Source organism: Arachis ipaensis, chromosome B5, assembly GCF_059453495.1.
Source record: "Arachis ipaensis isolate K30076 ecotype BB chromosome B5, ASM5945349v1, whole genome shotgun sequence".
Lineage (NCBI taxonomy): Eukaryota > Viridiplantae > Streptophyta > Magnoliopsida > Fabales > Fabaceae > Arachis > Arachis ipaensis.
The window spans coordinates 114,455,344-114,478,429 of NC_142440.1; the positions used below are offsets into that span (position 1 = coordinate 114,455,344).

General features: G+C 30.5%; 2 protein-coding genes across 4 annotated transcripts; both read left to right on the forward strand.

Moving 5' to 3' along the window:
- Positions 1–1,800: 1,800 nt before the first annotated feature.
- On the forward strand, positions 1,801–6,027 carry FMA (basic helix-loop-helix (bHLH) DNA-binding superfamily protein). 3 transcript variants are annotated; one of them, XM_016347565.3, is made up of 5 exons: positions 1,801–1,959; positions 2,536–2,680; positions 2,872–3,681; positions 4,167–4,607; positions 5,535–6,027. In XM_016347565.3, the coding sequence occupies exons 2-5, from the start codon at positions 2,648–2,650 to the stop codon at positions 5,622–5,624; spliced, it is 1,374 nt and encodes a 457-aa protein (XP_016203051.1). In that variant the 5' UTR covers positions 1,801–1,959; positions 2,536–2,647; the 3' UTR covers positions 5,625–6,027. The 3 variants fall into 3 exon arrangements, with proteins under 3 accessions (XP_016203051.1, XP_088344501.1, XP_088344500.1); XM_088488375.1 differs by lacking the exon at positions 1,801–1,959 and having other exon boundaries at positions 2,541–2,680; positions 2,853–3,681; XM_088488374.1 differs by lacking the exons at positions 1,801–1,959; positions 2,536–2,680 and having other exon boundaries at positions 2,711–3,681.
- Positions 6,028–19,511: 13,484 nt separating this feature from the next.
- Positions 19,512–22,786, forward strand: LOC107640874 (putative LRR receptor-like serine/threonine-protein kinase At1g51880). Its single transcript, XM_088489068.1, has 10 exons — positions 19,512–19,999; positions 20,136–20,173; positions 20,486–20,624; positions 21,495–21,550; positions 21,629–21,747; positions 21,860–21,917; positions 22,075–22,192; positions 22,289–22,415; positions 22,516–22,628; positions 22,712–22,786. Exons 3-10 carry the CDS (start codon positions 20,517–20,519, stop codon positions 22,748–22,750), a joined length of 738 nt encoding a protein of 245 aa, XP_088345194.1. The 5' UTR covers positions 19,512–19,999; positions 20,136–20,173; positions 20,486–20,516; the 3' UTR covers positions 22,751–22,786.
- Positions 22,787–23,086: the final 300 nt, after the last annotated feature.

Below are 23,086 nucleotides of genomic sequence, written 5' to 3' on the forward strand. Positions count from 1 at the left end.
TTCCGACGCTCCTTAAGTCGGAAAGATACGCTGCGTATCCGTAGCATTAAATGCCAGTGGTGGCACTAGAGGAATTCAAGGAATAGGCCGTATCATTGTGCAGATCCCCGATAAGCAGGGTCTGGGATTTGCCCGTTGTTGAGCCATCCGATCTGGAACCTAGGCCCGAAACAAGTATATACATACTGACTCCCATTTGAAAGAAAGAAAAAGCTTCTTTCCAAATAATTAAACTTAATGAGCATGCTTGTATTTTGGAGCCAAAATCTTTCCATTACGAAGCACTTTTTCGAGGTTTTTAGATATCTTTCACTGCTTCTGTAATGTGAGAATCATGACATTTCTGCCTTTGAGTTAGCTTGACAACTTCAAAATTTAATATCTGATATGAGATCTTCTCTTTTTAATGTGTTTTCTTCTCAAGTTTCAGACCAACGTATAACTTAGATAAAATTTCTCTTATATCAACTATACACTTAATCAATTAGTTATCTAACACTTTAATGAAATTTTTAAACTATATTTATGTATGTTAATTATCAAAACTAATATCAGATTAATATGAAGCTAACAAAAAACTATAATGCTACACTAATAAGTGTTTTTTTAACTAAATTCAATCAAGTTAGCACAAGCCTAGCAAAAAAAAGCACGTATATGCGTTACTGCTTCTTCTTCTTGGTGCTTTTTCAACGCAGAAATTTTTGTTTATAACACAGAAATTTTTGAACATAGAACATAAGTTTTTACTGTAAATGTATTTTATTAGTTAGGTGAGTCAATATTTTGGACATATAGTCTTTTAAAAACTTATACGTCATGCATAAAAAAATTTTGTGTTGTGCATCAAAATTTTTCGTGCTGTATACATTTTGTTGGTTGAGTGTCAATATTTTGGACATATAGTCCTTCAAAAATTTGTGTTGTGTATTAATATTTTTGTGTTTGTGTACTAAAATTTTTTGTGTTGTGTACTAAAATTTTCGTGCTATATGTATTGTTAGTTAGGTGTCAATATTCTGGACATGGGGTCTTTTAAAAAATTTTATACTATACACCGAAATTTTTGGGTTGTGAATCAAAATGTTTATACTTTAGTTTTCTCAACATATATAGAAGAAGACGAAGATAATGACAACGACAACAACGATGATAATAATAATAATTATGATGATGATGATAAAGATAAAAGAGAATAAAAAAAAAGAAAGGAGGAGAATAAATTAAACATAAAAAAAATATACTTATAATAATAAGTAGACTTAATTGGACTTAGTCTAAAAATCGTTTCACCGGCTAGTTTTATTTAAAAAAAAAAAAAATTGACGTAACAAAACAAATCACATTAGTATGTGTAACCTATCACATAAATAACTAATGGAGTAAACTAAAAGTTGGAATCTAAAACAAATTTCTAAATTATAAAAATCAAAGACTAGAATTAATTTTTCTATAGGGACCAAAACTAAAACTTAACTATTTTACAAAAAAGCAAAAACATTTTAAACCCAATGGAAAAGAGAAAAAAAAAAAAGAAATTTATGTTAGATACCCAGATAACGAGCATACACTGATTGAAAATTCAAAGTATACGATATTCAGCATTAACACATGAACCTAGGCGGTAAAGTAACCACAAGAGCGTTACTTGCCTGTGACAAACATTAATAAAAAGGAGGTGAACTTGTGAGGTGCAAATTTAATCCACCTCACCTCATTAGGCTCTCTTATACGTCCTTATCTGTGACAATAAAATAAGTCAAACCCAAACCCCAGCGCCCCCACCCCTTTGGCCCATTACATATTCACAAAAACTTCAATAATAAAAAGGCCATTTCCATCCTCCTCTTCGACATAGGTCTACTCTTTGTGGGGTTACTCTCCCTTTCATTATTCTGTGTTCTACAAAAGTCTTCAAGACCCCACTTCACTTTCAATCTTGTCTTCTTGCAAATACAGGTTTAACTTCCTTGCTCATATCTTATATACTGTTCCATCCAGTTATTATTATTTCTATTTTGTATATATGTCAATATGAATATTATTAATTACTAAATCTTTCATAAGAGATGAGCATCTTGTTGAATTTGTTTCAGCTGGATAAATATAGGAAAATATAAATCAATCACTAATCATATAAAATTTGGATGTCCGAAATTTAAGTTTTAAATATATAATTTTTAAAATTTTTAATATGATATTTTTTAATTGATTATTGATTACTTTTACTTGTCTTTCTAACAAGACCAGATTCAAATTATTTCAATTTATTCCCCGGTTCTTCTTCAAAATAACCACACTTGGCGTATGTTTTAGACTTCTGTTTAATTTCAATTCATGGTTTAGGAAAAAGTGATTTATAACTTGATTCTTTTTTTCCTATATTTTTTTTTTTTAATTTCGGAAAAAAATAGAAACACTTAGTAGTAGCTATGCAAATAAAAAAACCAAACACACTATTAATGACTTGCATAATAATCCATTCTTTCTGGTTTTAAATTTTGTATTTGGTGAATTTCACTGATACTCGAACAGAGAGAGGGACCCTCAAGAAACTTCGGTGGTGGGTTTTGTCTTACATCAAGTGATGCTGCTTAGGGCTTCTTCTTTCGATTAAAGTTGACTTTCTTTGATACAAGCTATAATAATGGACAAAGATCATCACATTCACAACTATTCGGTATAGCGTGCTTCTCTCGCTCTCTCTCTCTCTCTCTCTCTCACACACATTGCATTTTTATATGTTCTTATTGGATCCATTACAAGCCTTTGGTGCTAGATCTTTTCATTCTCTCTCACACAAGATTGCACTTATTATCAGTTATCATAATGATGTTGTATTGCACCAACAGTTTTGAATCACTACTGCAGGCACCCATGCCCCCAACCCCAAGCTTCAACACACTAGACTACTCTCTTGATCATAATCACCACCACCACCATCTCATGCAGTTTCGCCAAGGCGAATCTTCTGGAGAACACAGCAACGGGATAGCCGATTACATCCCTCAGCAACAGCAACAACTGCCGCCAGCACCGCCGCCATCGTGTTTTTATAATGCAAACTCTTCTTCCTTTGATAAGCTCAGTTTCGCGGATGTGATGCAGTTTGCAGATTTCGGACCAAAGTTAGCCTTAAACCAAGGCAAGCCCTGCGAAGAACCGGGGATTGACCCGGTCTACTTTCTCAAATTCCCGGTCTTAAATGATAAGATGGATGAACACAATATCATGATGATGAATCACGAAAGCGGAGGCTGCAGCGACGGTGGTGGTGGCAGAGAAGAAGTAGAAACAGAAGCAGAAAACAATAATGATGAGAGGTTCAACAACGGGGAAGAGGAAGATGCTGCCATGGGTGGAGCAGATCAAGAAGATGGAAGGATGAAAGGAGAAGAAGAAACTGCACGCATTTCCGAAGACAACAACTCAGTGCAGATTCGGTTCCTTGGCCATGGTGAAGATCTGGTGCTGAACCAGAAGAGGAACAACAACTCAACGGCGTTGATGCAGGAGAACAACAAGAACATGAAGAGGAAGAGGCCGAGAACCGTTAAGACAAGTGAAGAAGTTGAGAGCCAGCGCATGACTCACATCGCTGTTGAAAGGAACCGAAGGAAACAAATGAATGAGCATCTTCGTGTCCTTAGATCCCTCATGCCTGGTTCCTACGTTCAAAGGGTATGTAACTCTAAATTGCACACAAACTAAGAACTTTTGTTTTGTTTTCTATTTTTCTTTCTTTTCTTTATCATCTTTTTCCTGTATTCGTTCAATACTCTATATATTTCATTACCCTAACTTCCTTCTTAACTTCTTCTATGTTAGATTCATTTGTTTTTATCAAAATTAACAAAATTGTTATATGCATATAAAAAATTAAACATTAAATTAATTATTATAAATATATATTATTTAATATGTATTTATTATTTATTTTATATTTTATATATATTTTATACAAATAACTTATTTAGTAGTTGATGAGTTTTTGTCTAACTGTAATATGGTTGTAAAAATAAATTGTGATATGTAAAAGTTCTATCCTAACTAGATCTATCTTTTTCTTTCTTAAAAAAGATATATGTTACATACGTAATCCAACATGAGATCTTGCTCTTTAGGATAATTGTTTATTAATGTTTTTGTTACTATTTTACGAATAGGGTGATCAAGCATCGATAATTGGAGGAGCTATAGAGTTTGTGAGAGAATTGGAGCAACTACTTCAGTGCTTGGAATCACAAAAGAGAAGAAGGCTACTTGGAGAAGCACAAACAAGACAGGTCGGGGATTCGAATCTCGGAACACAACAGCAGCAGCCTCTTCAACCTCCTTTCTATCCGCCATTGGCATCGCCAAGTGAGCAGATGAAGCTGGTGGAGTTGGAGACCGGACTCCGCGAAGAAACCGCAGAGAGCAAGTCTTGCTTTGCTGATGTTGAAGTCAAGCTTCTCGGATTCGACGCCATGATCAAGATCCTTTCCAGGAGGAGGCCAGGCCAGTTGATCAAAACTATTGCTGCACTTGAAGATCTTCAATTAATTATCCTTCACACCAACATTACCACCATCGAACAGACAGTACTTTATTCTTTCAATGTCAAGGTAATCCATATACATAACGTGATCAACAAACATCCCGCCTATATTTTTATGAGGAATGCTAAGGCCAGCAATTTTGGTATTTTGTAACTATCAATTGGTTATCAATAGTATTTTTAATGGTGTGAAATTACATCTAATGGTATCTAATGGTGGGAGATCTATCACTTTTGTTTTGATGGTTAAATGCTTGTCAGAAAATACAAAAGTTGCTGGCCCCTAGACTTTTCCTATTTTTATTGCGAACCAATTCTTTTGAGTCAAATATTAGTGAAATTTTTTTTAAAATTATTTTATTTATCTTAAATTTTAAATTTTAATTTATAAATATTTAATTTTAAATTTTAAATTATAAAATTAAATTCTAAAAATTATGTAAATCGGCTAAATAAAAATTAGTAATACCTATTGTCTTAATTTATACTATTCAACGTAAAAACTATTTATCTGTCGCTCCAATATTTTTTTTTCCTTTCCAACCTCGAATTTGACCATTAGAAGAGAAAAAGTTAGAGATCATCAAAATTTATTATCTTTTATAATTATTTAGTTATTAATTTAATTTTTTAATTTAATAATTTAACAATATACTTTATCTCATATTTTAAAATATTAATGGCCAAAAATAAAATTATATGGCTTTTTTTTCGGTAGAAAAAGTTGTGCTATTCTAAATTCTATTAATCCAATGTTAATAAGTATTTAAGTTTAATAAACCGATGAAATTACAGTAGAAAATTATCAATGTACTTAAAATTAATTTTACACCGTCGTATTATCCAGTCAAATTTCTTTTAGTTTTGCTACAAATAGTAACCAGGAATTAAGCAGCATATATAATTAATTTGCCCACAAGCAAAAAGAAAAAACATTATTTGAGATCCTTTAATTTGTTCTAACTAATTGTGTAATCTGGTTTAATTTGTGCAGGTGGCTAGTGAGTCAAGGTTCACCGCAGATGATATAGCCGGCTCCGTTCAACAGATATTCAGTTTCATCCATGCAAACACCAGCATATAATAATAATAATAATAATAATAAGAATAAGAATAATAATATAGTTATTATCAAGTTGTGTACCTACACTACTATATATATTTGTCTTATACCCACATATATATATAACAGTTTGACCCTTTTGTTGTTTGGATTTCCCCTTTAATTTGTCCATGTTTGTCTGCATTATGAAGACAGTAGAACAAGAATACAAGATAATTTAAGTTCTATAGCTAATGGCTAATGGCTAAGGTGCATGTCTTACTTTAGTCACTTATATATACATATATAGGCTTACCCGTATATTCTAAATCAGATATATATGTTTATCTGATCTTTTTTTTTTTTATTTATTTATGGAAAGAATAAGTGTAGGAAATTAATAATTTTTTATGGTTAATATTAATTATTTTTATTTTTATTTTTATTTTTTTTTGGTAAAGTTTAGAGTTAAGAATTTAAGATTTTGGATTGAAAGTTTAAAACTTAAGATTTAAAATTTAAGATAAAAAATTAAAAAAAAAAGTTAATTGTTATTAATAAAAGAAATTGACTCCCTAATTAAACTCTTATAAAAAATATTATTTAATAATTATCACACTTTGTGTTAATAGCAACTCTATATCAAAGTTAAAAAGGTTGTGGTGGTGCTATTTTGTGGTGCTATATTCTAATACATAGATTCTTAGGACGTTCAAATAACATTCTTTATTAACCTAGTTGGGTTGTTCTAGTGGTTAGCTCACTAGTTCGCTTAAACAAGTGTCGGAGGTTCAAATCCCGCCGCAACGGATTAGTCCTTGACATTCTTTATTAACTATTTTTCTAACATTTTGTTTTATTGTTTTTTCGGTTTCTCGCGTAAGTAAGCTTTGATAGTTGTTTTATTGCAATTAATTATGTTCACGCATAATATTTGGGAGCAAAACTATTTCTCAACGGGATCTCAGTTTAAAAAATGCATAAAAAAATATTAGAGAAGCAGCAAAATTTATTATTTTTAATTAATAATTAGTCAGCAATGTTTAATAATATAAATTAAAGGAAAAGTCTAAGAGGCCAACAATTTTATTAAATTCTGTCCAACATATAACCAGTAAAAGAAAAATGAGTAATCTCTAGTTATTGGATGAAATTTCATACCATTAAAATCATCATTGATGGTTACTTGATGGCTACAAATCACAAAAGTTGCTAGCTTTCTAGCACTCCTTTATATTAAAACTAAAAAAGTATGCTGTTAGATGGTTAAACTAAGAATCAAATTAATAGTTAAAAATATTAACTAAAAATAATAAATTTTATTTGATATTAAATTTTTTCTTAAAAAAATAGAAATATGAGCCAAGTAAAAATAGAAACATGTTAAATAAGATCACAACAGAATGAATTATATTAAATATTTTTCTTAAATTTTACAGAATTCCAAAGTCAGACAAAGTAATATTTACTCAAGACAAATATTTACAAATTACAAATTACAAATTAAAGCACTAAAGATATGATCAACTATATTAGGTATGATCATTTTTTGATTTCCTATGTATTTATTTCTTTTTCTTTTTCTTTTTTTTTTATTTTTCTTCTTTACTCTTCTTTCTTTAAAAAAAAAAGAAAATCTAGAAAGAGAATATGTAAGAGAAGAAGAAGGATAAGAAGAAAAAACAGGAAAAGAAGAAAAGAGATGCTAAAGAAAAAGAAAAAAAAAAGAGAAGAAGAATAAGATGTAAAATAAAAAAAAAAGAAAAAGAAGAGTAAAAAAAAAAATGAAAATATGCAAAAAAAATTAGAAAAAAAACTCAATTAACAGCACGTGAATAAAAAAGATACAATTAAAAATATTTAATTAAAATTATTTACAAATATTAATTACTTGATCGTTCATCATTTAAATTCAAGCCATGCGCTTGAATTTATATACAACAAAATTAAATTCACGGATATATTAGAATTTCGAAAGCACATTATGATTAGTATTTAGCTAAGACACATATTATGAAATATATATAATATATATTAATTAAAATTATTAGAACACAAATGTTTTAGAAATATTTAAAACTTTTTCTATATATATCACATATAACAAATTCTGGTAAGTCTGCTCAAAGAGAAATCAAACCGTTTATTACAGCCACTGTGTGTCTTGGGACTTGGGAGCTTAAGATTCTTTACCTACCCTTTTCTCCTTTATAATTAAAAAAAATGAGGATACTATTACTTTCTATGATTGAATCATATTGTTATTGCGAATTTACGATGAGACCTTATCTTGATATCTCAATTTTGATACACATACTTGCATTACGTCACTGGTCAGCTCGTGGGGAATGTGGCTGTGGCAGAAGGTCTTAGAAACAAAATCTTCAATTTGGGTTTTGCTTCCGTTGGATTCATCAGCACTTAGCATGCAAGTACATAACTCTAAGGTGCAAAGTCAACTTGTCTCGTACCATCTATATATATATTGTGTGTGCCCTTTGGTCTTTGACTTGTCAGAACTAACTATATATTTTGGTCGCATTAGGCTGGATTCAGACAAAGCCATCTTTGTAGGGTCTCTATTTAGCTCAAAAGAATAACAAAAATAGCATCGTATGTGCAAGCCGAGACTAGCAACTAATACTGATGGTAATAAGTCGAAGAAATTACTTAAGAATAACAATTAGATATGATAAATTAAAGTAATAACAACAACATTTAATTATTCTATTTTTTTTATCAAGTCGGAAAAAAAGAAATGTATTGAGTATTCTTTTTATTACCTTATTAGTGTTAACACTTACATTTTAATTTGACATGATAAATTGAAAATATTTTATAATTATAAATTTTTTAAGTTTAACATAATATTATCATCGTCATTATATAATAAATGTATTTAATATGTTGTTTTATCTTTATTCAAAGTAAATACAAATGAAATAGTTTAAAGTTTATAATATTTTTGAACCATAAAAAAAGAGACTTAAAAAAAAAATAAGAACATATATAACTTTAATAGTAGTATGTTAATTTTACACTAAACTTTATATTATAATAAGGATAATGAAAATTTATCGACAACCTAGTATTTTACTAACCTCATTAGAAAAGTAATTGGCATATGATGTTGTGCTCCATGTTACACATTTTATTTCAAATCTAAAAGTATAGTTAATAAATTAGTTATATTTACGACAAATATTTGTATAAAAATGTAAATCATAATATATTACTAAAATAAAAATACTATTTTTTTATCTAAATATTATTAAAAATTTCGTTGAATACGACATTTGTTATTAATGAGTTTGGATTGTTGTCTTTATCTAGAATTAGAATGTTCAAGCTATTGCGACTCTTAATTCTTGACAAAACAACGTAAGTTGCTCATCATTGTTGAACACTGATTTTAGCAAGTAAAGTTCTGCATGTGAAAATAATTGACTACATAGTGAAATACCTTAGTTTTCAATGTTTTTCTCCTCATATATAGTATCTCGTCAGTCAATAATGTTTAAGTTGCATTCCAAACATGATTTAGTTTGTTAACACTATTAGATATTAATAGCATCACAAACAGTTTTTTCAATTGATGACCAGACCTTATTAATAGTTGCAATGAATTTTCTATCGTCACACAATAGTCCATAAAATAGAAAACATCTTGGAAGCTAGGATATGTAATCCCATTAACTGTTATAATAGACTCATATGTTGTGCAACTTTTTTGAATATTTAACAAAATTATCATATAATAGATATTATATATAGCCGGTGGAACATAGTTTAATCTCCCGATAAAATACTCTCTCTTGGGCGGATATCATTCCCTTTCTTCTATATTATAAACAAATTGATTTGAAAACTCAGCATACATTAAAATTTGACTTGCTTCAATTTTTTTGTTAGCTTCCATCTATGCTAAGAGCATCGTACCTTTTCCTTCATCTTAATCCATGATTTTTTCAAGGTTGTCATCATTTTTAAAAATGATATTTTATTTTCCAGATAAATAAAAAGTTAATCTCATAACTGAATATCATAAGTCAAAGTTCTCCACACAGCCTTCTGTGTAACTAAATACCCACAATCATAAAATTATTTGATCTCATAATACATTTTTTAAGAGTGATTTATCTTTTATATTTTTAATACTAATATACCAATAATAACATTTTAAATAAAAAGATAAAAAAAATATTTATTCACTGAAAATAATTTTTTCCTCAACAAATTAAAATTCTTCAAGCACAAAAAAGTTTAATATTACAAAAATATTTATAACAAAATACAATTAAAATAAGGTTTAATTACTCTGTTAGTCCCTATAGTTTTACCAAATTTTTAATTAGGTCCCTATATTTTTTTTTCTTTTCAATTAGATCCCTACATTGCTTTAATTTTGTAATTAAGTCCTTCTTAGTGTAAAAAAATATTAGAGTTAACTGAATATTTCTTCGCAAATTGAAGATACTTATAATTAAAAACTTAATTAAATCTTTGACCGCATGTATTTTGGTAAAAATATTAACTTAATTTTAACATTTTTGACATAAAAAGACGTAATTACAAAATTAAAAGTAGTGTAGGGACCTAATTAAAAGAAAAAAAGGGATCTAATTAAAAATTTGATGAAACTATAGGGACCAATAGAATAATTAAACCTTAAAATAACAATCTAAATAAAAAATACTAAAATAAATAAATTTAGATTTATAGAATAAAATCTTGAAACAAATCTAAATAAATAAATTTACATTGAAATCAATATTAAAATTCCTAGATTTCGTTTTACTCATCTAATATGTGTAAGTGTTTATATTAAAAAAAATACTAATTATAACTTAAAAAATAACAACAAAAAAATTTGTACCAATCTATATACATATATATTTTATATTTTAAAATTAATAAATTCATAAAATTTTAAACACAATTTATAAATTATTTTTTATTAAAAAAATAGTTACAATTTAAAAATTAATAATTAATTAATTATTTTATTTTATAAAGATAAAACGGCATAAAGTATATTTTAAAGTATGTTTATTTTTTATATTTTTATTTTTAATATTAACATATCAATAATAATATTTTAAATAAAAAGATAGAAAAAATATTTATTTTCAAATAAAAACAAATTTTTTTACAAATTGAAATCCTTCAAATACAAAAAAATTAATATTATAAAAAATTTTAACAAAACAAAATTAAAATAACAATTTAAATACAAAATACGAAAATAAATAAATTCAAATATATAGGATGAAATCTTAAAACAAATCCAAATAAATAAACTTAGAATGAAGTTAATATTAAAATTTATAGATTTCATTTTACTCATCTATTATGTGTAAGTATTTATATTTAAAAAATAATAATTGGTTATCCATTATCGACTTCTCTTAGCAAATTTATGAATAGAGTCATAAGAGCCTTTTTAATTGAGGCATGTATTTTTTTAAATTTTTTTAAAAATTTATTAATTTATGAGTAAATAACTTAAAACTAAAAAGTAACAATTTAAATAAATAATAGTAATTTATAATTTAAAAGAGTAGTCTGTAAATAATTTAAAATTTAAAAAATAACCACCTAAGTAAAAATTTAAAATTTAAAAAATAACAACCTAAGCAAAACAACTTAAACAAATAACTTAAGTTTAAAAAGTAACAACCTATTTTAAAGATGGCATTTTGTTTCTGTTTTCAAATTTAATCCCTTATTATTTTGTTTTCGAACTTATTTTTTACTATTACTTGCTTTTTGTTGTTTAGTTATTACTTTTAAATTGTTGATTTCATTATTAAACAATTGTCCTAATTTTAAAATAATTTATAAATAACTTTGTTTAAGTTAGTTCAATAATATTAAGATTTAAATATCTAACTACCTTGCTAATAAATTCGAAAACTAAATCCTTATTGATATATGTCTAACAACCTAACCAAATAATTTATTAATTTTTTAAATTAGTTCAATAATATTAAGATTTAAATATCTAACTAACTTGCTAATAAATTCAAAATTAAATCCTTGTTATTATCTAACAATCTAATAACCAAATAATCTATTAATTTATAAATAAAATTACAAAAAATTTTATTAATGATATTTAAGCAAATAATCTTGAAACTCAATATATGAGCGCCACGTCAGCATAAGAATTTTCTATTTATATTGTTATTGCTATTGCTATTGTTATAAGGATAAAGATAAAGATAAAGATACGCTTATGAAATGTGTAATATAATATAAAAATATATATTTTTAAAATAAGAAAATATTTGATTTATTTTATTTATTTAAAAAATCTGTTAAGCATTTTATCGAGAGAATGGTCATAATACTCCAAATTAGTTTTCTAAATGTTTTTTGTTGAAAAATTTAGTTATAAATATATTTTAATCACAAAATACTTTATTTTATTAGATAAATGGGTTCTAATGTCAAATTCTAGTAAAAAATTTTTAACAAATTAATATTAATCTTTATTTAAAAAATATCAAGAATTTCTAAAAATTATAAAGAAAGATTTTGTAAATTATGATTATTATTTATATTTTAAGATTAACATGCCAATGATAACATTTTACATAAAAAGGTAGAAAAAAAGATATGTTCATCGATAATAAAATTTTTTCAATAAATTAAAATCTTTCAAGCAAAAAAAAAGTTTAATATGTAAGATCCAGAACTTTTGAAAAGTCTTATTATGATCAAGTCTCAAATCCTACAGTTATTTATAGTCTTAATTTAAGAGATTATTTTATTAAAGATAATTAAAGCAAGTTTTGATTTATTGGATTTGAGATAAGTTATGATCATTATCCAATCCCACAATTATTGGATTATTTTCTATATTCAGAGTATAAAGTTGGTAGTTGTGAAATAATAAGGATTTCTATATGATTTGGATTAAATAATTAATATTTTAAATATTAATACTGCTATTTTGAAAAATGAAGAAATTAAGTATATTATTTCTAATTTTTAGATTTGGGCATTTTATTGAAAATAATTTGTAAAATTGATGAGCAAATAGTATTTTCTATATACAAATAGTGTTGGATTTAGTTTGGGTTTCAATTACTACATTATTCCCAATTTTATTTGAAATCACCAAAGTACCCTAAACCCTAATTTTCAAATAAGGAAAACCCTAATCCTAAAAACCCTACCCGGTTCCCCTGACCCGGTACACACCAGGGTACCTAATGCAGCAGCAGCTGCAAGCTGCTTGAAAGAAAGAAAGAAACAAAGAGAGAAAGGGATCTGTGGGATGAGAGGCAGGGGGCTGCGGCGGGAGAAGAGGAAGAGAGGGAGGAGGACTTGCCGCCGACTAGCTCGCCGCCGCCTCTGTTCGTCACACCATCACTCCTAGCCGCGCCGTCGCCGAGGAGTCGTCGCTGTCGAGGGAGCCCAGAGGAGAGAAACTGCGCGGCATTGAGGGAGGAGAGCGCGGGCCAGTGACGCGAGGAGCACGACCCGTTGCGCCGCCGTGTGCTAACGCTGCCGTCCTCACCGTGCCGCCATTACCTTTGCCACCGAGACAGTCGCCGTCATTTGTGGTAGAGCAGAGAGAGAGAGATTGAGGCGAGCTTTGAGGAAGGGAGCTGCGCGAAAATGGAGAAGGAGAACGGCGCCATCCCTTGCCGCGATCGAAGCTCGCTGCCGCCGCGTTGCTCTGGTCTGTCGCACTGCCACTGTCGTCCGGGGAAGACCGCCGCCACTGCTAAGGTTTGCCACCTCCGTGCCGTTGGGAGGAAGGCCGTCCAGTCACACCGAGCAGAGGAGACAGAGAAAGCTGAGGCCGAGCTGGAGGTCCAACCACCGCAACCAGCCGCTATTCACGTCGCCGGCGTCGCCTCCGTCGGAACCGCCGCCGTCACTACTAGCTTTACCTCCGACGTGGCTGATTATGGGTAAAAAGGGGGCGAAGCGGCCTCTGCCGTCGGAGAACCCTATTGCCATCGCCGGAGAACTCTGCCGGTACGGGTTTTAATTTGCGGTTTTGGTCATTTTGGATCTTGAGAAGGTTTTAATGCTGCGCGGTTTTTTTTAGTTGATCCACCGGAGCTTCTGGCCGCCGCCGGAGCTGTTGTCGGGGCCGGTTCGAAGTCGAAACTGCTTCGTGTTGTCATTTCCGGTAAGAAATTATGTTTCGAAAAGCCTCACGTTAGTTTTCGGTTGTGTTTGGTTAATTATGAGTTTTGATAACGTGGGGTCGAGTCCTGATTATTGTATATTGCGATTAGTGTTGCTATGGTTATTGCGCACGTGACTGGGAGCTGAGGTTTTGGTTGCCGTCAGTTCGGGTTGAGGCGGAAAGGACTCTGTGAGACATTTGGTTTATGGAATTGCGTTTTGAGATAGGGGCGCTTTCCGAAAACTATAGTTTATTATTGGAATTATTACATATGGGTACTGATGTGAGATATTGTGTATTTGGTGATTGTATCTGCCTTATGTATTAATTGATTGACTCGAATGACTATGGATGTTGGTTTGGCTGAATTGTTGTGTGGCTTGTGAAATGTAATGTTTGAAGTTGATTCTTTAAATATTTGAAATGAGTTTAATCCGTTGAGGACTGGTTTGAATTGAGTCAATTATTTTGATGATGTGAAAGATAGAATGCTCTTGAAATTCAGCCTGGGTTGCTTTAATTGCTCTGGTTTTGATAAATGATTTATTGCTGCACCGATTCTTTAAAACTTTATAAATGAGTTAAATCGGTTGATATTGAGTTGATTTTTGAAATGGTTTCCTTAAGGTATGCCATTGAGGCGACTGTTGGATTTAGCTTGCTTTTGAATTGATTTCTAGTTTTGAGCTGTTGAAAAGGAATGAGAAACGGTTTAGTTGGGACCCGAACCGAGTGGCAAAAGTCCAAGTTTTAGGGGAGGTGCTGCCGAAATTTCTATAAAATCCGAGTCTTTATTTGAATGTTGTCTGGAAAAATGATGAGTTAAAGACTTCTACTATTTTATTTGAATTATCAAGAAAAGGATGATTCATACTTTTGAAATGAATTATTAAAGAGAAAATTGTGATTTAGTCTTGCTTCTTAAGAAAGGCATTGTATCTCTTTCAGGAGAAAGTTATTTAGATGAAACTTGTGTTTTAAAGCTATTTGAATGTGAAAAGGGTTTATGCCTTTGAAATTGACTTGGGGTTTCAATTAAAGAAGTTTTAATGATTTTGAAAGGGACTTGAATGTCTATTGACAAGTTTCATTTTGAAATGTTTTGAGAGAGGTTTTAAGTACACTTTGAATTCTGAATTCTTGCAAGACTAAAATAATTTTTTAACAGTTAAAACGTTCTAGAATTTATCATGGGGGTTGAAGTTGGTTTTTGCCTAAGTAAAGGAAACGGCTTTGAAAGAAGTAAATGATTACGTGACTCGGTTTGGCTTAGATCCTATTTTACTGCTCAAATCGGAAAGTCAAGGTTTTAATGATTTTAAATGAATTTGGCAAAATGAGCTATGTTATTCTCCCCTAAAGGCTTGGGACTCTGCCAAGGAAATTTTGTTGTAAAATCCCATTGTTGAATGGATGATTTTGAATGTTTCAAAATAAATCTTTAACTTTCCATGGTTTTGGAAGTTTTGGAAAGAGGAAGCCGAGAGTGGCTTATTTCAAAAAGGGAATTTTCCTTGAGTAAAATTGGCTTATGAGCCTGAGATAATTTGAGAAATGAGATCTCTAAAGCCAAGGCTGAAAAGAGTTAAAACTTGATTTCAAAGTGAAATGAATTGAGAAAATGATTTATGGCTTAAATGCCGATTTTATGAATTTGATGATTTTGAATGTGGAAGTGCTGTTTTATTATGAGTCGAAATGGCTATGTATGATTATGAATATTGACTGGTTCTGGATTGAACCGTGAGCCGGAATGGCTGTGTGTGATTATCAATATTGGCTGGTTCTGGACTGAACCGTAAGCCGGAAGGCTGAGATGGATGTTGATCCATGGATGAGAATGAATGCATGTATATGCTGAATTATTGATAATTGTGATTTTTGCACTTCCACTATTGGAGATGAGGGTTTCCCTGGGTAGTAGCAATGGCTAGCCACCATGTGCTCCAGGTTGAGACTCGAAGCTCTGTTAACCCAATGTCGTAAGTGTGGCCGGGCACTGTGAAAGGCCCGGATGAGCTCGCCCCCATAAATATTCACCAGTGATGGTGATGGATAAATATTCACCAGTGAGGGTGATGGATATGGATCATGATTATGATCAAGTTTATGATGAGTATAACTCGAGTTGGGGATGCACGACAGAGGGACAGTCCAATGGTTAGCTACCAGGACTTGTCGGGTTGGCTCTATAACCGACAGATGATATCATCAGCCACTAGGAACAGGCATGCATCATATGCATTTGTGTGACATTGGTTGGGTGTGCATATTATACTTGGTTTGCCTATGTGATTAATTGCTAACTGTTCTACTTGTAATAACTGTTTGTTTGTGCTTGAACTTCCTATCTGTGTTTGCATCTGGGACTCTGTTGGATTGTGGTGATTGGTTGTTGGTTGGATTGTTTGGGCCTAGGGCCGCGGTTGGAATGAGATGAACTGATGGTTGATTTCAGTTTTGTGTTTTTGGTTTGGAATAAAACATGAAAGGCTATTTTGTTTCAGCATAGATAAACCGTTTTGAAAGACTTTTGAGTTTTTGAGAATTGAACGGTTCCTCTTTTAGAAAGGATTTCCGACTTTACTTTTATTGGAAACTGTTGTTTTTGAAAGGAGGCATAAGACGGTTATTAATCACTAATGCGGTTATCTTCACGTATCCTATTACAGTAATTCCCAAAAACCCTCTACTGAGAACCCTTTCGAGGATGATGTTCTCACCCCCCTACATTTTTCCCCTTTCAGGATATGGGCGCAGAAGCCACGAAGAGTTTATTTAGCTATTGATATGTTCTGTATTGATGTAGATTATTTATTGTACCCTCGCCTTTATCTTGATATATTCTGTGAGAGGGATAGGGATTGTATTGGTTAATGCTTGTAAATATATTTGTATATATATATATGTATGTATATATGGATGTACTCTTTATGAGTTTTGTAAGTTGTATGGTATTTATGGATGTACGTTATCAAACGAAAGTATCTTTGGGAGCAGTATTGCGGTTTAAAGTTTTAAACAGGCTCATATTTTAGTATTAATTAATATAAGTGTCGTCGTAATGTCCGAACTATCAGAGTCGCGCAGCCGGAAGTGCGAGCTTTGGTAGTTAGGGTATTACATAATATTACAAAAATATTTATAACAAAATAAGTTGAAATAACAATTTAAAAGTATGAGAATAAAGTTCTGAAATAAATTTAAATACATAAATTTACAATGAAGTCAATATCAAAATTTCTAGATTTATAAAAATAAATATATGATTACCACTATAACATTTTTTAGCTATTGCAACATATGTTAAAGATAACACTTAAAAAAGATTGTCTAACATATATATAAGCAACCTTTTATACTAGTGACAATAAAATAGAATTATAACAACAAATTTTCAAACAACATATTGTAGGTGATGTTTTTGATAAATTAAAAGACACTTATCAAGTGTTATTATATTAAATATACAAAAACAACTATTATAAAAATAATATATTACTTTTTATAAAGGTTGTCTTTAAATTTATTTTAAACTTCACGTTTCAAGGGTTGCCTAAAATTTTTAATATTTTAAAAAAAATTAAAACTAAGCTATATTGTGCAGAGAAAGAGAAAAAGAGGGAGAAGAAAACCCCAATTCATTCCAAAATGTTTCGTTCTTAAAATCCCAATTCTAACAAAATTTCTAAAATATTTCAATTAATAAAATCACAAAATCCTCAATCCATTCCAAATGTTTCATTCCTCTTTGGTTCTTCAATCCATTCGAGGATGACACGCGTTCCTTTTATTGAGCTTTAATCTCAATCTCTGCTCTCGAATGAGCTTCAATTTTCTCTTTTCGTGAATATGCTTTGATCTTCTCTTCTCGTGAATGTGCTTCGATCCTCTGCTCCTCTCCTCGTTGAGCTTCAATTCTCTAGTCGTTGAGATTTGATCATCTGCTCGTTGAGCTTCGATCCTCTCCTTCTCTTTTCGTCGAGTTTCGATCCTCTCTGCTCGCGTTCATCACCGTCAGTCACTGTTCAATTATTACTGCTCGTGTTTTGGTGAGATTCTCGTTTTTGACATTTTTCTGCAGGTATTGATGATTCTACCATTCTTTTTCTGCTCTATTTGAGCACCTGTTTACATATCCTTTCCACTGATAAGTTTAGGTCATGCAAATAGCATTCCTGTTATTACTTTAAATTCGAATTGTTTAAGAACTATTTCACTTTATATTTGTTTCTTATGTCTTATGTTTGTTATATTTATCACTAAGCTTATTATTTAGCTTTGCGCTCTTTCTGTTTGTTATATTGTCTCAATCATTAGTTACTCGTTTTTCTATTTTTTGTTTTTCTCCAAGTACAAATAAGTAGCTTCGTTGTGATTAAGTTTCGTTAGAGTGTGTTGCTTGAATTGAAGTAGAGAACAGAATACGAGTTTTGTGAGAGCGGATTTCGCCTTATTTATAGCCACCACCCAAATCTGAGATTCATTAACCCCATATTTTCTTTTCCTTTTAAGAAAATAGAAAATTAGTAATATTTATAATTATTTTTTTATTTGTTTTTACTTTTCGGTTTATGAAATTAATTAACGCAATGTGAAGGATTTGGAAATGGATTTTCTTGGATAGAAAATTTAAAGATATTTTGTGGTTGGAACATTTATGGGGGATAATTTACATGCTGTACTCTGCTGGGATTAATTGGAGGTGATAGACACGTGGATTCAACTAATACGCGGCATTATTGATATTTTTTTGTTTCCGAGGTAAAAATTAAAAAAATAATTACACCATCCAAAATCAATATCCAATTTAAAAACATTTTTATCACAAAAATAAATTTATGTTTACTACAAAATTTAGAAAAGAATAGTTACTTCTATCATACTCTTAATACATAAATTAGTAAAGACAGAGTAAAAAAGTAATCCAGAAAAAATAGTACTAGAAAGATAGAAAAAAAAATAGTTGGAGAGATAAGAGTGATTAGATAGCTTGCTATTATATTGATAATGTAAAGAAAGTAAAGGGAGGAGGAACAAATTTAGATGGGGTGTGTGCCTAGCCAATTATATTATTAAGTGTGGCCTGTAGAGTATCACATATATGGTTTTTATTTTCTACACCAATAATTTAAAATAAAAATATCTAAGGACCTGATATGACTCTATATATTATTCATTTTTACAGTACTTTATTTTTAAAATCTTTAAATTTGTGCCAAAAGTTTTTTCATATTATAGCTAATTACTTTCCTTCAAAGATACATTTAATTTAGTTAAAAATTAAAAGTTAATGATCATCTTCTCAAGGCATAGTATAGCTTTCTAACCATTATAATTAAAGAAAACAAAAATTATCTGCTTCTAAATAATCATTTATGTTGTGCTTAACTTGAGGTTAAGTGTGTTTATCTAAATAATGAATTGAATTAGTTCAATCATGGATATGCATTAATTTTTGCTTCATCATCTGTTCATTCATCCTTTATTTGAATGGTATTAATTTCTTCATGTATGTCTGTGGTTTCTTTATTACAAGATTTCTATTTGTTTATGGGAGCTTTTTTTGTGGAAGTTTTAAAAAACCTCCATAACATATTTAATTTTTGGCAAAATATGAAACCCCCATTAATTAATGTCAATTTAAATTTCTAAGCCCAATTGCCCAAACAAATAGCCAATTCCTAATCTCCTACTCTGGTTAAACCCAAACAAATTTTATTTCAAACAAAAACTTGTCCAAAAAAATTAAAAGAGGAAGAAGAGTGAGATATGATGGAACCCTAGATCTACTCGCCGCCACGGTATTCATCTCTCGCCATTATCACCATCAAGCTCGCCGTAGCGTCTGAGATCAGAGGGAAGGTAAGCTCGTCGCTACTGCCATTCATGTCTTCGTCGTTGTCGACATCAAGCTTCTACATCAATGTGTTGTCTCCTTCATCTATATGCAATAACTTTTGAGATCAGAGAAGGGTGAGTTCGTAGCCACCGCCGACGCCGCCATCAAGCTTATCCATAAACGCGTTTGGTTTTCTTCGCAATCAGCTAAGGTCAATTTTTATTTGTTCATTTTTCTTTTTCATTGTTATTTATTTAACTCAATTTAGATATTCTTTTGTTTTTCTCTACATTTCATGCCTATATAGCGTGGTTAGAATTTGATACGAAGAGAGATCGCAGCGGTGGTAGTGCGACGATGGTGGCGATGGTGGAGTAGAGAATAGTTCCTCAGAAGGCGCAGAAGGTGAAGAATAGTCGGCAGGTTAAAATACACTTTAATTGTTTGATTTAATCGTAGTTGTGTGCAGTTTAAGTGTTTTTCTTTGTATAAAAAGAAATAAGAAGCTTTGATGGAAGCTGTAGTCATATCATCTTTGATTATTTTTGTTCTGTTGCAGATAAGAAACTTCACAAAGGAAGAGATTCTTTGGAAAAAGTGAGAAACATTTGAATTCTGAAATAGCAATCATTTGTATAGACACCGGTGGACACAGAAAAAGAAATGAATTTGTTTGTAAGATTGATTCAATATTTCAATTGAAACTGGTTGAGATTGAACTTGTGGAAATGGGACTCCGTATGAGATCCCTCTATAAAGGTTGATTCTAATTTGAAGATAACAGAAAGATGATTAAGAAGAAACCATTTTGGCATTACTGATTTAGATTTAGTGCTTAGGATTATGCGTTTATTCTGATTGCTTTGCTGTTCTTAGGTAATTTGATATAATTGTAACTATGTTTTGAAGGAATTGTTGAAGGTCTCCAAACAATTGAAGCATGTGTTGTCTTGGATCTTCAAGAATTTATCCGTTCAGTAAGAATCCGTTACCAATTCTTGTTTTTAATTGGTTATTTGATTCACTTCAGCTCACATCATATACTATAGTAAGTACTCTCTCTGTCACTGTTCAATTATTGTATCCAAATACATTGTAGTGAGTTCTTGAGTTGGAGTGGGGTCAAATAATTTTCACTATGATCCATGTCATAAGAATCGTATATAGTTTTCATTTGCAGTGGACATAAATCACATTTGATTTGATAGATTAGTTGTCAATACTGAACTTTCTGTGATATGATTAATACGGTATGTTTTCTATAATGCTTCAGGCATGGGATAAAAAATTTCACTTTTTCATGGTTGATAGAGTCTTTAAGAAGTTTGATAAAAAATGGTCTATAGAGTCTTTCTATTTGAGAATATGGCAATTGGACACTTATAAGCTCCGTCAGATCCTTTAAATCACTTCATTCTGCTAATCAATTTGCTCCCTCTTTTTCTTAGTCAACATAGTAATTAAACACTTCAAAAGCTGCTAAAACCTATGACTACTTTCTTTCTTCTTTATTGTTATTTGTCTAGATTTGATTAATATATGTTAGAGCCATGTGGTGTGGGGGACAGTAAGAAGAAGAATGGATGATGGTCAAATTTGAGAGGAATAAACATAAATTAAAGGAAGATTGGGACAGAAAAATTTTTAACCATAAAAAGCAAAACAGGTTTGTGTTTGTGTCCTTCGGAGTTATGGCTAAGTGCTCCTCTTCTTCATCTTTCTTTGATTTTAGTATATCTTTTTTTACCTTAAATCAACCAAATATTTATTATTAATTTATATATAATTACACTATAATAGTTATTGAAGAATATTTTAGTCAAATAAATTATTCTTATATGAACACTTTTCTTTTTTCTGATTTAATTACCATAATAATAATTAATTTATGCAAATTTGTGATTTTGGTCTTGCATAGTGGTTGTCACCAGATGCTGATCAGCAACATGTCACAAGATTGGAAGGCACATTTGGGTATATATGCAATGCACTGCAATATAATATATAGTACTAATAATTAGTATTATTTATAATTTTAATCAAATTATTTAGGTTGTTATATATCAAATTTGATAGGTATTCTTCTCCTGAATATTTGACGCCTGGCATAGTAGATGAGAAAACAGATGTTTATGCATTTGGGATCCTCTTGCTGGAGATTTTAACCGAGCGTAAGGCTTAGGATTATTTGCAACAAAGCATTTTGATATGTATTAACTTTTATACTATTTTCTACAAATTAGTACTTCTTGCTAAAGTAATGCAGTTTGAACATGATTACAGGAAAAAATAATGAGCCTGGTAAAACAGGGACTTCTGCTAATGGAATTCATTCAAATAGGTATGATTTGTCTTGCTGATGAATCTAACTGTTGAACTATGTCCTCTTATTTAAATATAGTAATTTGGTGTTTCCAAAATGATGCACTTGCTTCCCAAATTCCTGCTAAATAGTTGAGGTTATACTAGACAAGATAATACTTTTTTTCCTTTGATAGAATTCTTGGCAGAAATGCATCCGGAACAGTTTACCATGGCTTTATTGAGGACATTCAAGTGGCTGTCAAGATGCTTTCCCTATCTTCAGTGCATGGATATCAACAATTTGTTGCAGAGGCAAGTGCTCAAAATATCCATAAGTGAAAGAAATCTCAGTCTAAATTATATTGTTGCTATATTTGACAAAAACAAAAAATGACTTTTGAATGGCAGGTTAAGCTTCTAATGAGAGTATATCATCGAAATCTGACTTCTATTATTGGCTATTGCAATGAAGAAACTAATATAGGACTCATCTATGAATATATGGCAAATGGAAACTTAGATGAACATCTTTCAGGTGTGATCACGTACAACTATTTCTATTTTAGTATAGTTGAATTAATAAAGTCTATATAATTTTACCAAAATCAAAGCTGACAAGCTCTCTCTCTTTGAAGGCTTCGATCTTGCATCCACCAACTTCCCTCCAAACAACAACATCCTACCACCACAGACCTCTATTGAAGTTGTTAACCAGAGAGATACAGATCTTTTCTTCATGTGGCAAAGGGTATATAAAATAAAATAATGATCCTTTTTTTATCAACCCAGCTTATGATTAACAATGCGAGTTGGTTTTTGTTCTGTTTACAGTACAAGATTTTGGAACATGAAGCAGAAGAAAAGGCATAAGCCCTGAAGAAGATTAGAGAGACGGTGAATCACAAAAATCATATAGATGGTAGTGTAAAATTGATTGGTACTTCATTATTTGGTGTTCCTGAAGTTAAGCAATAATTTGGTAAACAATTGATTGCTTTTTAACATAGTTTCACTTATTTTGAATTTGGTAAATAATACCCTTTTGAATTTTTTTTCTATATCTTTCATGAGAATTGTGATTCATTTACGGGTAGCAAGCTATGTTAATCTGTTTTTGATTGGATTGGCTTAACTTTGAAGTTTACAGTTGTGTATTGAATTTAATTGGATTATCTTGTTTTATGGTGATTTTATGGAATTTCTGAA